Source organism: Cricetulus griseus (genome assembly GCF_003668045.3).
Source record: "Cricetulus griseus strain 17A/GY chromosome 1 unlocalized genomic scaffold, alternate assembly CriGri-PICRH-1.0 chr1_0, whole genome shotgun sequence".
Classification (NCBI taxonomy): domain Eukaryota; kingdom Metazoa; phylum Chordata; class Mammalia; order Rodentia; family Cricetidae; genus Cricetulus; species Cricetulus griseus.
This window is the reverse complement of record NW_023276806.1, coordinates 212,465,700-212,483,014: the sequence shown is the minus strand read 5'-3', so window position 1 is coordinate 212,483,014 and position 17,315 is coordinate 212,465,700. Positions and strand designations below refer to the sequence as shown.

Sequence of the window (17,315 nt, the reverse complement as noted above, 5' to 3'; positions counted from 1 at the left end):
TTGCTGCCTCTTTGGCCAAACAGTACTTTATTTATCATCCAATAAGACAAACACATACACAGAAGCACTTCCCCCATCATCTCCTCTTTTCTGTCTAAATAAAAAGAATAACTTATCTTTTATAATAACTGAAGAAAACTATACTATTTCTAATAAATACAAAATATTATTATGTAGAGTTACAGGTAAGAGGAATATTGTCTTAACAAACAAGCCAGGTGTGAAGGCTCATGCCTGCAATTCCAAGAGTTAGGAGGCTGAGGCGGAGGCCAGAGAATTTCTGGGAGTTTAAGGTCATCTTAGACTACACATAAAGTTGTTTCAACAAGACAAACAAATACAACAGACAAAACACCCAACAAAACAAACTTCAAAACACAGTGAGCTACTGAAATTGTGAACCTATTTTTAGGTCAAGGCACTCACTTTAAGGATTCAAATCAAATTTAAAGCTAAATAAAATACTTCATAGTTGTTGAACATTGCATTTCTCTTTTGAAGCACACGTATTGTTTAGGAAACTCAGCACTTCTATGTAATTAATGTGAGTCCTGATAGGTCTTAGTAATAAAAGCCTGGAGCCAGAAAGTGCTGAATCAGGGAGTAGGAGCAAGCCGCCACCACCACCTTCATCTCACTAGCTTCCCAGTGGAAGAGAGAATGGGTTCCCCTTACCTCCCGCCTATATTCCTTTCTCTGCCCAGCCATCTCACTTCCTGTCTGTCTGTACAGACCTCCAGACCTCTATGGTTAGCTAGCGGCATGCTCCACCCTCTGGTCTTCAGACATGCTTTATTTGTACAAAGAAGCTATCACCACACTTCTCTCCTTTATAACATTTGGAGGGAGGGCCTAAAAGTTACTGCAGTTGCTGGCTATGGTAAAATGCCTATTCTCTGGGCATTGTACAATATAGACTAAGACGAATACTGTGGGGGCAGGGCGGGTTCACAGTGGATCATGTGATTTTTCTCCACTATCATAGATGATACACTTTAAGAGTGAAATGATTGAGAAAAATAAATTACCATTTCCACCTTTGTTATCTAACACTGTGAAACACTGAGAACTGGCTTTTTATTACTATAGTGCAGGAGATTGAAGCTAGGGCCTTGTACACACTAAGCACGCTCTCTCTCTGAGCTATGTTTGCAGCCCAAACCTTAAATTTACCCTCTGCTGATTGCTTCCTGAGAAGTATCACTGCTGCACTAAACTCAGAAAAGTATGGGAAATGGACAAGCGCTCCAATGCATTTTTATTTCTTTTACAATCAGATAATTTCTACTTAGCTCGTGCTTTTCTGGATCGGTGAGCAATGCAATTTGCTGAACAGTTTTTGTGTTTATGTGCATGTGTGCGAGTGTTTAAAACCTGCTCCACAACTCCTGTTCTACTTCTGGGAAATAAATGAAGGATTCTAAGCATAAGCAGAAAGCCTATAGGATCAGTAAGCAATCATTCCTTCCATAGAAAGATGGTACAAGGGATGCTTGACTTTTCCATGATATTATAAGCTCCAAGAAAGCCAGGGACTAAAGTGCTTCCATGCCTGCTGTTTCTCCAGCATATTGTACATGGCAAAATACAAACAACTGTTCAATTAAAAATTTTTCATGAGAAAGCTGAAAATTACCCTAAAGGGAAAGATATACTTAACTGTATCAACTGCTATCACATTTCATTTTCTTTGAAAATCAATTACATGTGGTGGACATACACTTAATGAGAATGTCTGCTGTTATCTGTCATGAAGAACATGGAAATGTTTGTTAACAGGAAGTCACTTGCACTCTCCAGATCTCTAGGAATGAATTTATGACACAAAGGGACATGACTAGATGATATGAAAAGTTCTAAATGTCAAATTCTAAATTGCTTCCCTGCTTTTAAATTTTTCAGGGAAACACACTGAGGACCAAAAAGCCTTGCCAGGCAATGGTGGGGCATGCCTTTAATCCTAGCACATGGGAGACAGAGGCAGCCTGCTCTACAGAGCAAGTTTCAAGACAGCCAGGGCTACACAGAGAAACCCTGTCTCCAAAAACCAGAAAAAGCCTTTCAGTTTACAAGTAACAGACAAAGAATATTAGAAAATTTAAATTTTTTAATAAATGTGCTTTGTTCACAAAATGTGAAAAAATACAACAAACACAGACGTACATTTTCAGGTATACTACCGCCAACCACTTTCCAACTATGATAAAACCACATGATCTGTTCACGATCCCGATGAGCCCAACCAACCGCATGATTATCAACTGTCTTTGAAATACCAAATGATTTTTGGAGGAATTGCTGGGAATGTGATGGGAAGTCCCTTAAATTATTCATATCCAAATGAAACAATTTTTAGCGTCCCCATACACTACTGAAAGGATTCTACTAACTTCACCAGTCATAACTTATATAATCTGGCCCCACCCACTGCTCATATTTCAGCATTTACACCCAATTGAATTGGCCTTGGGGAATATGTATTGGTGTAAGCTCTAATTTGAGTAAGCTATGTTTACCGTAACAAATGATATAAAATCAAACATTTATACTAAGTGGTAGTAGTTCTTAGTTCTCATAAAGAGAGATTTTTAAGTACTGCTTAAAATACATCATGCATGCCTTGGAAAAAGCAGACTCAATGTCAGTAAACAATCACAAGAATTTGTAGCACCAACATTTTTGCTGTAAAATAGAAACTATCTCAAAGGTCATACCCAGGTCATCCTTCCAAAGCACTGTTTCATTTACTTTCAAAGCAATTTCATTTGGTGTATTGTTTTTTTTTTTTGGGGGGGGGGTTGCTCTTAGAATTGTAATTAGTAAGTAAAACAAACAGTGTGGTAAGAGGGATGCTACCAAAACATAGTTTTGTTTTATCCTGAACACAGTGCCTTTTCAATCTTTGTCTTTTCTTTTGAGGGAGCTGTAAGACATTATCCTGTAGTGCCTAAATGAAAAGAAATGTCAACTCTAGTAATTATGGAAGTGTATGCTATTGAAAGTAAATGAAAAATTTCAAGTTACTTATGCCATATTTGAACAACCAATGTTTATTGCATTTACACAACTGACTTCTAAAATTAGTTATAATCATGTTACTTTCATTAATTTAGCATGTGAAACTGAACTTGAAATATTGGATATACACAATGAACCTATCTTAAAGGGTAAGTTTATGTATTTCTAAATAAAATTTGACATTCAAAGTTAACTACAGCAATTCACAATAAGCACAAAAACATCAGTTTACCAGAGTAAAGAAGTGCAGTTTATGAAATTTAGGATTAACTATTGAAAATGCAAGTTTCCTTTAAAAATACACACACATGTGCACAAACACACACACCCACACACATACACATACACACACCATTAACCATGAAATCTGAAACTGTTATATTTCAGTGCAAACACCTCAGTATGAGGTAATTTTAATGTACTAACCACTTGAAAAAATCCACACAGTGGCACGCTTAAAAATGATAGTTTACATGACAATTGCTGGCTGACAAGACAATGTGGATTATATGTTTTTAAAACTGTTTAAACTTGTCTTGTTTGGACATATATTTCTCATTTGCTTCTGATTCAGAAACACAGAAAGGCATTTATCAATGTGGAAAGGGAAATTTCCCACAGCCAACTAATTGTTTATATAGTCACAGAAAATTATCTGCTAGGAATTAGAAAGAAATTAGGATACCAAAAGGTCAAGACCATTCTATGAGATTTCAGTAGAGGGTTAATTTCAAAAAGGTCAATGGAATTCCAAACTTGTAGTGCAGCACCGCCTTAATGGACAGGTAAGGACCCTATCAGAGCTGGTCTCAATAGAATATATTCTTATAAGTGCAAACCCTTTAACAGAGGTGATCTCAGTCAGTTTTGAGTATTTATACGTTGCTCCTTGCTTAAACACAAAATTTTGTAAATGTACTCTAAGTTTTACAAACTAAAAATGAACTTTCACAGGTAAAATAGACTGAACACCGAAGCCTAAATAAGTAGGAAAGTCACGGAAATATTACTTTGGCAATGGTGTTTGCTGTACTGTGTTGATGAAACTAGAACATAACTTGGGAAATCTCTCTTCCAATGTCTAATGTTTCCAAAATGAGCTTAATATTAAAAGTTGTCACCAGTTTCAAAAAGATTCAGGAATACTGTATAATCAGATTAAACTGAGGGGAAAATGTTTTCTGTAATAGGTAACAATTTAAAGGATAAGTGTACCACAAACAACTAAACCAACCTATGTGTGAAATATTTAACTTGTGAGTCATCAAAGTGCAATCTACAGCTTTCTACACATCTTAAGGTTCCTCATGACAATGGTGTAAAGTCAACACTAGACTGAAAAGGAACATACATAGTAATTTAGACTTCACAACAGCACTAAGGAGAAAAGAGGTACCTTTTTAAATCTTAATGCAAAATGCTAAAGTAACAGTGGTTTCTGCTAAGACGAAGTCACTCTGCATGAAACTTTAAGCTTCCTATATAAGAATAAATTTTGAAATCCAGAAGTAGAAAAAAATAGCAAACTCTGTAAACGCTTGCATTTCTTCTATGCAAACCAGGCTTTAAATACTGAGTTCATGTTAGTATTCTGATTAGTGTAAGCAATATGGTTTAGGAGTCTGGAATGGAAGGGCTTTTGCTTTTTATATTAACTTAACAGCAAGATGGGATCTTCTAGCTCATAGAATGGAATAGAGCTGGTTTGACTTTCTCCAGAATCTGAGTCATAAGGAGCATCAGGGAGCTCTGTGAAACCGTACGCTAGTTGTTCATCTTCTATATCTGACCGGACATAGCAGGAAGGGTTAGAATACTCCTCATCTTCTACACTGTTGAAATCTTGAGGAATATATAACATCCCTGGGTAGTTCCTACTAACCAAGTCACTTGTGGTCTTAAGGGAGGTTTTCCTAAAAGCCATGAGATGCATATGAGAAAATTTTGAATACTTGAAGCGTTTAAAGCCCAGGGATTCTATAGCAATCTTCCAGCTCTTCATCATCATAGCATGCCGGTTCTGATGGGAGGAATCAGGGGTGATGATAAGCAATAAGCCGTTCAGCACTAACAGCTCATGGGCTTTCTTGCAGCAAATCCATCGCTGGTAGGGTGACGGAAAATAGGAAAGGAGGAGAGAGAAAACAACCACATGGAAAAGTTCTCCAGGAAGAGAATCAATAGGATTTTTCAGCTGCTTCAGGAAAGCATCTATAGCATCTTGTGCAAGCTGGAGAGGCTGCTGAAGCTGCAAGTTCAGGAAGTCACACTTATACACACTCTGTAGAAATAAAAACAACAAAGGCATATTAGGAATTTCAAAGAGTGTTGTATGCATGCCTGTAATCCCAGTACTCAGGACTGTATATGTCGGAAGCCAGCCTGGGTGACATCATGAGACACTGTCTCAGAAAAGAAAAAGAAAAAAACAAAACAAACAACAAAAACAAATTCAAGACTATGTTCACCCTAATAAGTGTTGCACAACACAATATTTAACATCTCACAGCTTTTCAACAGAATTCAGCAGTGACTACCTTTTCCTTCTAACTCTACACAGATTTTCCTTTTATTATGTTTTATCTCTTTGAGACAGAGTCTCCTGGGGTCCAGGGTGGCCTCAAACTTCAAAGTCACCATGTATGTGTGTGCACTATGTATGCACCACCATGTATGTGTGTACACTATGTATGCACCATGTATGTGTACACTATGTATGCACCACCATGCCCTGGGCTCAAATAAACTTCAAATTTTGGGGTAATTAATCCTCCAAATTTCTAATTATCCCTCTAGAGATACAACCAAATACACATGCTCTCAAAATTAAGAAAACTGTGAAGCATCTATTTAAAATTGATGCTTATTTAGAATTTAATTTGGGTAAGAACATATAGGAATGATTAATTTCTAATGGTAGAAACATTTATATTTATTATTAACAGTTAGCCAAGTAAGCAAAACAAACAACAAAAAAGCCAAAAACACAAAGCAACACAAAACAAACTTTCAAGGAGATTATCAGAGTTGGTCAATGTTACACAGTTTGTAACTGGGAGGTCTGTCAAAGAATGTATGCTAAAGGCTTGCAAACCAGCTATTGGAACTCACATCCTGGATGTCAGAGTGAGGGAGGTGACTAAACAAAAAAACTAACCACATTAGTGGATTGGTCGGTTGATGGTTTCACAGGTGAATGGACTATTCGGAGGTAACAGAAAATGTATAAGGTGAAGCCTAATTAAAGCAATGGATGCTGTCTCTGTCTCCATCTCTATCTCTGTGTCTGAGGAGAGTATGCCTTGCCTCAGGCTCAGAATGAATGAGCTAGCTGACTGCAACCTCTGACATCCTGAGACTAAAATAACTTTTCCTCCTAAATTTGACTTTGTCACAGTGACAGAAAGGTAACTGACAGATAATACAGGGTAGAAAGAATGATGCTGACCATCTTTAAAGATCAGTAACAGTTAAAAATGATACTGACAAGACTTTTATTCTATTAGAAGGTTAATTCCTGCAATTGCTACCTTGAAGCAATTACACACTAAAATTAATTAACACCATCAAATGGCTAAGGAAGATACAACAAAGAAATTTTTCCTATTTGGCTAAACACTAACATGCTACAGAAATACAGAGTAAGAAAGTACTACAGGGCTTGGGAGATGGCTCCATGGGTAAAAACAGTTGCCATGAAAGCCTAAAAACCTGAGTTTGATCCCCTGCAACTCACACAGAAAGCAATGCAGACACCTGGAATCTCAGCTCCCCTAAAGTAAGATGGGAGGCTGAGACAGGAGTATCTTTGTATATGTTGTTCAGAACTATGGATCCTAAGCAATACATTTACCTTGGTATTGTTCTACTCTGTAACAAAGATGTTACGAAGACATCTTTGCAATCTACAGATTTTTAAATCACAATGATTTTACTATAGCATACTTCCAAATTCTGCCTTTCTAGATATAAAGGAGGAACAAAACAAAGAAAATAAAATGTTGATATTATTTAGCTAAATGCTAAAAAAAAATTAGAACCTGTATTTAGTTTTAAATAGAAATAATTTACTTATTGGTATACCAGAAGTATATCTTTGCTATTTTAAGAGTGTAAAGATAGTGCTTTTCCTTTTTGAAGATACATGTAAAAAGAAAAAAAATATCAAGTCTGTAAATAAAACCACATACCTCTACAGCAGGTACAATATCAATGCCAACAGTTAGAAATTCTTCAAACTTCAAAAATGGATTAAAGCAGCTGCCAACATCAAGTAATCTGATCTTTCCCGAGGCTTGAAGCAACCTGCAAACAGACACACACTTAAAAAGCAAATTGATTCACACAGGAGAAGAAAGATTATCAGCTCTTGTCTTAGAAGGAGGGCTTAAAGAAATGTTGCTGATGTTGATAGTTACATTTACGCATTCTATGGCAAAACAGGAATAATCTTAAATAAAATTTTCAAAATGGTTGTAAAATGTAGGGCCTTGTTTTTTATTTCTTGAACTGCCTTTAACATCTGCCATACAGTGGACTCCAGGAGCTGTTTGACCATTTAGGCTTCTGTAGTATTTCTTAGCATGAAGAAATACTCTGAAAACACTATTCTCACAGAACAAAGTAAAAAACAAACAAAAAGGCAACTTATTATTGTGAAAATAACTTTTCCCTAAAAGTGTCTGAAACCCATACATTTTGGGAACTATTGTATATAGGAAAAAGTAGGCTCAAATTAATTCTCAATTGTCAATACAATTATATTTATCTTTGGATTTCACTTTAACTTGTCTCGATAACTTAAATGAACCAAAGAAAAACAATTAATAAAATACAATTCTTTAAATCTGGGAACTTTCTTATTGTTTGCAAGTATTCCTCATTTCCCAAACCAGCAGAACCTTCAATTCACAATCTTCCTGCCGCAGCCCCCTGAGTGTGACAATTACAAGCATGTCCTAGAATGCCAATTTCTTTGACATTCAAAATTAATAAACAGATCACGCAATAAAAATATCATTGCCCTTTATTTAAAAGGAAGACGCAACTGAATTTACTGAACATGTGTTATCCTACATTAATATTGAGATAATGAAAATATTTGGAAAAATTAGCTTTAAAAATGTGTTAACAGTGAAGAGGTAGATAACTTAAGGAACAAAAGGTTATAAGCGGATATATGGCTATAAAACTTTCAGGCTACTTTCCATTTTCAGCATATTTGCTAATTCTTTTTGTTGAGCTGCAAGTGATCACAAATTTCAAAATACTAACATTATACATCAGTGAGTTACTTATGAAAGCTATATACTTAATAAAGCAGGCATCACCTTTTTCTTTGTACGTTAGCAATAAGACTATATTATAAGGGACATTCAAAAAGATTCATGCTAAAACTAGAAATAACACCAAGTTATGAGGCAGTGTGGTAAGGCAATATCAGAACTTCAATTCATCTGTGATATTTGATCAAATACCAGTCTAGCTATCATAGATGTATGTTTTTAAAGATAAGATTAATATTTGTATCATTACTCTGAATAAAGCTGACTGCCCTGCACAAATGGGCAGGTTGCATCCAATCAGTTGAAAGCTAAGAGAAAAAGGACACAGCTGTCTAAAGAAAAAGAAATTCGGCCTCTAGAATGATTGCACACCCGATCTCCAGCATCTCCTATTCCCTGGGTTCACATCATACTAACCCTTCATGACAGACTACAAACCAGGCAAACTCTATATCCATGGGGACAAATTTCTTCAAATAATTCTTCTCACTGTATGATATATGCACATTGCATTGATCGTTTCTTTTGAGAAACACTGACTACAATGCAATCCCAACATCATCTCTGTATGAGACAGTTCAACTTCTTGTTTGTTATGGTGGATTAACAAGGGGACAAAAGGGAATCCAAACCACAGAGGAATGACAGTGGAAGCCTACTGTTAAGTTTCCTTCTTGCATACTATAATGTGTTTTTTCCTTGTTCCCCAAAGTTAGTCTGAACAGTGACTTAATATAATTTCCTGAAAGGAGGCTTAGTCAGCAGGAGCACTGGTAATTTTTATGGATGTATAGATTTGTCATTACCACTAATATGCCTATACTTACTGATTGCTTTTCTCTTTAACACAGTTGGTCTCCTTACATACTGCCATATTTTAAAATTAATATGTCTAAACTTGTGTCTTAAGGTTTCTAATATGCTAAACATAAAAATATTTTTCTCTGAGGCTGGATGTAGCTCACTTACCTAGCATGCCCAATGACTAGGATTTGGTTGCCAGCAATTGGAGAAAAACAAAATGTTTTATTTTTTTAGTTTCAAAGCAATTACTTAATTTGATGTCATGTTCTCTCTGGGTAGTGAAATGTAAGTTAGTAAAACTGGATCAACTATCATACTATTAGGGGAGGAGCTAAATAGTAGATACTGATGTTAAGATAATTTTTTTTTTAACAAAACAGAATTTTTTTTTTAAAGAAGAGCATTTTGAGTAGTTAATTCTTCACCATTTTGGTGTTCCATCTCTTTGGAACCACATGGAATGTTTTGGGAGTCCCATCCTACTCTAAATATTCCCAGGCATTTCACCTTACTATATGGTGCACAGACTGAAAAGATATTCTAGGGTAACAACAAAAAGTATTAATTTTTTCTGTTTTTAGCCTCAATTCATCTCCATGCTATAAAGTCAGAGTGAAAGCAATCATGAGAATGACATAACTGGGAACTGGGGGTATACTTTATTTCAAAATTTCTTCTAACAGAGACTCCGTTCACTGATTACTAAGTTCCTTTACACATATGGTAACTATGCTAGGCTTTACAGGCACAGTGGCATATAGTAGCATTTCTATCTTCTCTGCTGGCAGACCTTTACAGTCTAATACAGTGTGGAGTTAGGAAGCCTATACAGCCCTGGGCTACGCACTTAGTGCAGGAATCCTTTTTTTACCTTTGCAACTCCTATTACGCTCTAAGGAAAGCTTGGCATTACATTAACAGTTCTCTTGTAATTTGGAGAGAATGCACAAACTTAGAATACTATGAGTTTTGTTTGTTTTTAAACAGAGCCTTCCCAACATTTTCAGAACTGCTATTATATCTGTATGAATTGAATCTATAGCTAATACATAACAGAACAAAAATTTTTGGAGATAGGTTTTTCCTCGAGTGCTTTGAAGGCAAACGACAGGATTTAGAAGTTTTAAGATAGAGGAAGACAAGTCATCCTGAAAGACTCTACTCCTTCACACTTACCCATTTGTAGTTTAAAGTTCTCTGCTGTGCCTGCTAACATTCATGGCTTAAATAAAAACTGTATATAATTTTTTTTTGTTAAAATCCAAAAATCAATTCTCTAGAGAACTGAGGGAAAAATCCAAAGGTCTTCATAATTTTTATGAACATGTCACCGTAAAGGCCCACACTTAATTTTAGTTAAGTTCTTAAGAACATTCTTCGGTTTAAAACACAGTATTTTCCAGAAATAACAATCCTCAACTGTTTATTTTATTCAATTATGCCCATGTTTCTTCTCTCATTTATTTAAACACAAACTGCATGCTTGTATGCCAGGCATTCAACAGGTTTCAAAGACACAATGATAAGATAGTCACTGTCCTTCAATCACACAGCATGAATATAATGCAGGGAACTGCTATACAAATGCACTGCTTTCTGAATTATTTTAACAAGCCCTTTTATACAAAGAGCCAAACTGAGAGCAGATGGGTATTACAAATGTAGACTAATACATGAAGACTATCAAACCAAAAAACATGAAGGATATTCTTAAAATTAAATGTATATATTCTTCCATAGGCATACCCTTAGATACAGTTAATCCTGAGAAACTGGCCATGATTTTTATAAGAATAAATTGAATATTGAGTGTATTCTAACGCTTGGTGCAAGGCAACACCTCACGATTCTGTGAAACACTTTGGCTGAAGATGTCTGCTTTGACTTTGGCAAACCCACAATTAGGTGGGGAGTCTTCATCAGAAAAGTAATACACAGGGAGCAACTGGGGAGGAAAAGGAAGGCTCTCCAATAGCTGCTGAGACAAACAAGGGCGGGTAGAGGGCTGAAAATCCCATAGGGATGTTAATAATTTGTAGTTTCAGTTCCTATTGTAGTACTTTATACAGGGGCAGCTATCTCACAAGTTTCATTGTAGAAGGTTTAGACCCAAAATATATGAGTCACTGACTGAAATTGGGTTATGCACTACAGATCTGATCCTGTATACACCTGAAAACTAAATCTCACAATCATTTAAAAATTCTCATGCTCAAGCGATCTCTCTCCCTTTAACACACACATACACACATTAGTCAAACTTTTCATTTGTATGTATGTTTTCTTATATGATTTTTCCCTTCTTTTCAAGTCTTCCAAACGATGTTAAATATATATATATATATATATATATATATATACAAAACAGTGAGGTTGCAAGCAAAGCAGGAATCTTATTAGATAGAATAAAATATTTGAAGATTGGAATTCATAAATTCAGAGACTCATAACTGGGCAAAGTGTAGAGAGTGAGAGGCCTGAGAAAACTCAGTCCTAAATGGGATGTCTCCATCTAATCCTTCCCCTCAGGGGTCAGGGAACCCTGCCGAAAATGAGGCAGAAAGATTGTAGGAGCCAGAAAGGATGCAGGAAACCAAGACCTTCTTATATAACAGGACTGATGAATATATAAACTCACAAAGACTGTGGAAGCATACACAGGGCCTGCACAGGTCTAAGCCAGATAGGGGCACAGTGCTGAGATGGGACAGAAATGGACACAAGTCCCCATCCTTAGCCTAGAAGCTACCTCCAGTTGATAAATACTTGCAAAGGAAAAATTGGTTTTCTCCAATGGAGTCTCACTGGGTATTCAAACTACAATTAAGGGAGGGCCCATGCCCAGCAGTAGATACAGGAGATGGCCAAGATAAAATTAACTCAATGGTATTTTTGGAGGTATGTGTGTGTGTTTCTTAATATTTTGTGTAGGCATGGTTTTGAAACTCTATAGGTCTTTTGCTTGTATATTATGTTTTCTGATTTTGTGTTTTTATGGGATTTCTGTGTTTACAAATATGTGTGTCTCCGAGTCTATGTGTTTTTCTTGTACTTTTCCTTGGGCTCCTTTTTTTTTTTTCTATTTACTTATTTGCTTTTACCTTATTCCTGTTTGTTTTTTTATCTGTTTATCATTATTATTTTATATATGTTTGTTTTCTAATAAGAAGGAGAGCAAAAGGTCATGGATTTGGGTGGTTAGGGAGATATGCTAGGAGTTGAGAGACAGAAACCATCACCAGAATATATTGTATGAAAAAAACTATTTTCAATAAATAAAAAAAGAAAATTGGAGTTCATGTTTTTCCCTGCATTCCACTGTAAATGAAACTTGTTTTTGCAGGTCTCGAAAACTGGAACAATGCCAAAGATAACAGCTTGTCATCTTAATAGGAACAGTAAAATTTATGAGTACTACTCAAACAGAAAATTGTCCAGCTCTCAGTATCATTCATATCCAGGATTACAACATATGTACAATCTATTAGAAACATGTTGTTTATTGTTTAAAGCATGATATATAATTAATTTTCTTCTTTTGAAAATTTTTCTTCTGGCTATCTAATTTTCTCCTATTATTTCCTAACCCTTATAAATACCAGTTTTCAGGACATTTTTGAGACTGGATCTCACTGCACAGCTCATGAACTGAGCTCATCACTGCACAGTGCCTGTCCCTCCATGACTGGCTTCCAGGAACACAGGCATAAACAACGGCCACCAGTACACAGAGCAGGTTAGTCTCTTCACCAAGGGAAACCATTCTGTTTCCATCACTATGGAACAGGAAGTGCATCTTTACTCCAAAAACAGAACTTGAAATGCTCCAAAATCTGAGAATCATTGAACTCTGGACATGATGCCTTAGGTGGAAAATTCCACAACTGACCTTACATGGTGAGTCATAGTCAAAAGCATAATGTTACTACAGGGTAACAATTAAATTCTAAGCTATGTGTCCTAAGAAAAATGAATCTGATGTCCCACCTGGGTTCCATTTCTAAGCTATCTTGTTGGATATGTATATAATTCCTTCAAAAGAAAAATCAGAAATCTAAAGAACTTATGTTCCTAACCATTTTGATATTCAACCTGTGATGTACTTTTTTGGCATTATATCTATTTATTTAATAGATGTTATTTTTACATTACAGAATGGGTGGCTTTTAAGCCATGTAAGAATACTCAGAAACTTTAATTTCATGCATCTTGAACTGCACTTCAAGATAAAAATAGAAATTAGTTAGTTTTTCTTCCAAATCGCTATTGGTACTATCTACAACAAACCACAGATTTTCTGTGAATAGTACCATGTTTTCTGTTGCTTGTTTGGGTTAGTATGGGGCACTGAACTCAGGGCCTCATGTATGCTTGTCAGGTGTTCAACCACTGAGTTATGATGCTCTCTATCCCTATCAAAACCATATACTTGCAAATGACTAAGTATACTATTAAACAACCAAAAATGGCAATACAGAAATATATAACTGAAAAATTAAACATAAACTAAGATATCTGTAACTCCACATAAATTCATCTCCTTTATATCATACTTTCTTTTTTAAAATCTTAACACTTGTTTTTCCTGATTTCCCTGTTACCTAGCAGAGAGCAAGAAAACATTACCAATTAGCAAATACTACTCTTTTAAATGAATGGAAATTTTTCATTCTTATGTGTTCTGGTTGCTGAGCCTATTTAATACTTCATTCATTCATGGATTTTCTGCTCTTCAACTATAAACTTTACAGACATCTTTTCAAATAGTTATTATTTTTGTGCCTGTTTCCTCTATACACAGACACAGACACAGACACACACACACCAAAAATACCTACAACACAGTTGAGACTAGGAAAACAATTAGTTTTGTACTTTGTATCCTCTTTCACAACTCTTGTCCTTTTGCCTCAATTTCATCCTCTGTCTTTGCATAATATTATCCTTTCTTGGTTTCTTTTCTAAATGTTACATTACACCTACATCAAGCAGCTGCTTACATATAGGCTATGATCACAAGGGGGGAAAATGTGGCTGTTTCCTTTGAAATTGGCTGACCTAACTCAATATACATTCTCAGTGCACTTTGTTATTGCAAATCTCATGCTTTCATTTTTTCTTTATAGCTGAACAATATTCCATCTTGTACACATACATTTTCATTATTGATTCTTCTAGCGGGACATCTAGATTGTTCTATTTCCTTGCTATAGTAAAGAGAGGAGCAATAAGCAGAGATGTATAAATACCTCTGTGGTAGGATATGGAATACTCTGGGGATATGTCCAGTAGAAGAGTTGGGTTATGTGGCAGTTAATTTTAAATAATTTTTTTGAGGAATTTCCATCATGTCTGACTTAATTTGCAAACCCACCAGCAGTGAACGAGGATTCTTCTTTTCCCATGTCCTCTCTAACACTGGGCAGATTACTTGATGATAGTTATTCTAACTTGGGATGAGGCGGACCCTCAAAGTAGTTTTAATTATCATGGCCCAATGACTAAGGAGTAGTTCTGAATAGATAAAATTCAGTCCTGCATGCAGTGTGGACCCACCAGGATCCAAAACACAGCTCCAACCTCAAGTCCACACAGATGACCCTGGTCATCCCCAGAAGAACAAAGAAAACAAAAAGACAGAAGAGACCTGAATGTGGGAAAAGAGTAATAGGAAGAGACAGGGCAAATGGGAAGGAGGGAGAAGACAGAGTGGGGTGAAAATAACCAGAGTGCATCATGCACATGTATAAAATTATTAAAGAGAAAATTTAATTACTACAAAATTTACAAAGGACAGAGGTCTTCATGGGGAAATACATATGTGATGATTCAAACTGTAATTCTGTATCTTCCCTTCCATCAAAATTCTGTAACCCGCATGAACATCTGGGCAGGAGCCTGAGGGCTACTCTCTGTCTTACAGTTTTGTTAATATGATTATGTTAACTTTAGAATATTTATTTAGGTGATTTAGGATAATGAAAAATCAGATCACTACACAGAGGTACACAATTAACACGTACTGTAGTCAGCTGGGTAGACCTCTCAATCTGCATTTCCAGGTATTTTTCTCTTAACCTTTCCACTCACCATCACACTTAAAGATTGCTATTAGCCTACTAGGAACCTCCCAATTGAACTTCAAATCAATAAAATTTAGTTGTCACCCTTAAAATTGTACAAATATCTCAAGGTCAATGACATCTTAGTTGTTACAGCCAAGAATAGCCAATTAGTTTGTATCTTACGGCAAAAACAGCAATTTGTTATTTCAAAAGAAAATACTGAAGACTCCATTCCTTAAATTATTTTTCTATAGTTTTGTGTAAAGTCTCACTAGCTTTGTGTTTACATTAGATTAAGTTAAATTAACTTCCAGTTACCAAGTAATAATGATTTGTTTCAGGCAGTAATTCTAAATGATACTGAGGATATACTTCACAGAATTATATTAAAAATCTTATAATCTGAGATTAGTAAAATGTTTAAGTGATTTAAAACTCTTACTAAGAAGGCGCATTTATTTAAAATGTTCCTCTGAACAGCATTTATTTCAACAGGAAACACTTTGTAGTCATGATTTTCCTTTAATACAGTATATTACAGAAGTTTGATCACGGTTCTGGTCTCATGATGATTTCCCAACAGAGTTGTTATCCAAATGATATTTGAATCTAGATCATCATTACTGTATTCATTCTTGACAACCAATACTATGAAAGGTCAGAGCTTTGGGATTTTAAATATTCCCATTGTTTAAAGAGTAGCTTGAAGAGTATATAGTATTAAGTCTTTTAAATTTCTCTGTCCTTTGATTTGCATACATTCATGCAGTGTATTTTGATTATAACCCTTCTTCCACCTTCCCTCAGGCCTTCGTATTTGCTTTCCAATTTCATATGCCCATATAGCCCACTGCAGGGTGGTGGTGGCGCATGCCTTTATCTCAGCACTTGGGAGGCAGAGACAAGAGGATACAGACCAGTCTCATCTACAAAGTGAGTTTCAGGTCATCCAGGGATGTTAGATAGAGAACCCCCCCCGCCCCCCCCCAAAAAAAAAAAACAAAACCAACCAACCAAGAAATTTATAAGCCACCATGTTCAGTTACTGTTGCACAGACATAAGGCTATGTACTGGGATATGGATAACCTAAGATAGGCCATGCCCCTTAAGAAAAATTGACTCGCTTTCTACCCACAGTCATCAACTCTCAATAGCTCTCTGGGATAAGTGGGCCCTTGTGAGTGTCTCTTCCCACCCATGCTGGAATGCTGACTAGCTTGATCTTGTGCTCATCTTGTATAGGCAGCCACAGATGCTGTGAGTTTGTGAGTACAATGATCCTGTCATATCCTGAAAACATTCACAACAGTCCTTGACCTCTGCTTCTTAGAACTGTCCTGCTCTATCTTCCATGCTGTTCCTTAAGGCTTGTGGGTAGGGGGTGATCTAACAGAAGTCTCATTTGGGGCTCAGCACTCCACAGTCACCTATTATTTGTACTTTGCCCAGTTGTGAATCTGTGTGTCAACCACCAACCACTTTAACAAGAAATTTCTCTGATGATGGGTGTGAAGGTCTGTGTTTCTCAACACTAGCTAGAGTCATTTGGGAAGAATCTCACTTGAGAAAAATCTCTCCAACAAATTTGTCTGTGGGCAAGCCTAGGGTGGGGGAGGGCATTTCTTAACTAATCATTTATTTAGGCAGGCTCAACACTCTAGGGGGCAGTTCCACTCATGGACAGGTGGTCTTGGATATTATAAGAAAGCAGGCAGAACAAGCCATGAGGATCAAGTCAGTAAGCACCATCCCCCACGGCCTCTGAATCAGTTCCTACCTCCAAGTTCCTGCAATGACTTCACTCAGTGAAGAACTGTTACACGGAAGGGTAAACTAAATAAACCATTTCTCTCCAAGTAGCTTTTGGTCATTTTGTTGTTGTTGTTGTTGTTGTTGGGTTTCTCTGTGTAGCTTTGGAGTCTATCCTGCCACTCGCTCTGGAGACCAGGCTGGCCTCCAACTCACAGAGATTGGCCTGCCTCTGTCTCCCGAGTGCTGGGATTAAAGGCGTGTGCCACCAACACCCGGCCTGGTCATTTTGATTTTTATCACAACAATAGAAAGTTAACTAAGAAGGTTGTACTAATCTATATGTATAAAAATCGTATTTGGAAGGCAGATCAATTTTTTGTCTATTTATTT

At 36.3% G+C, this 17,315-nt stretch overlaps 1 protein-coding gene across 1 annotated transcript in view; it reads right to left on the bottom strand.

The window, feature by feature from the left end:
* Window positions 1–2,087: 2,087 nt before the first annotated feature.
* Window positions 2,088–17,315, bottom strand: part of Bmt2 (base methyltransferase of 25S rRNA 2 homolog) — a gene marked incomplete at its 5' end in the record, with an annotated part of 49,556 nt that continues 34,328 nt past the window's right edge. Inside the window, 2 exons of the mRNA XM_027389705.2 lie at window positions 2,088–5,299; window positions 7,209–7,323. Coding sequence (XP_027245506.2) covers window positions 4,670–5,299; window positions 7,209–7,323 — 745 coding nt within the window. The remainder of the gene's footprint in view (window positions 5,300–7,208; window positions 7,324–17,315) is intronic.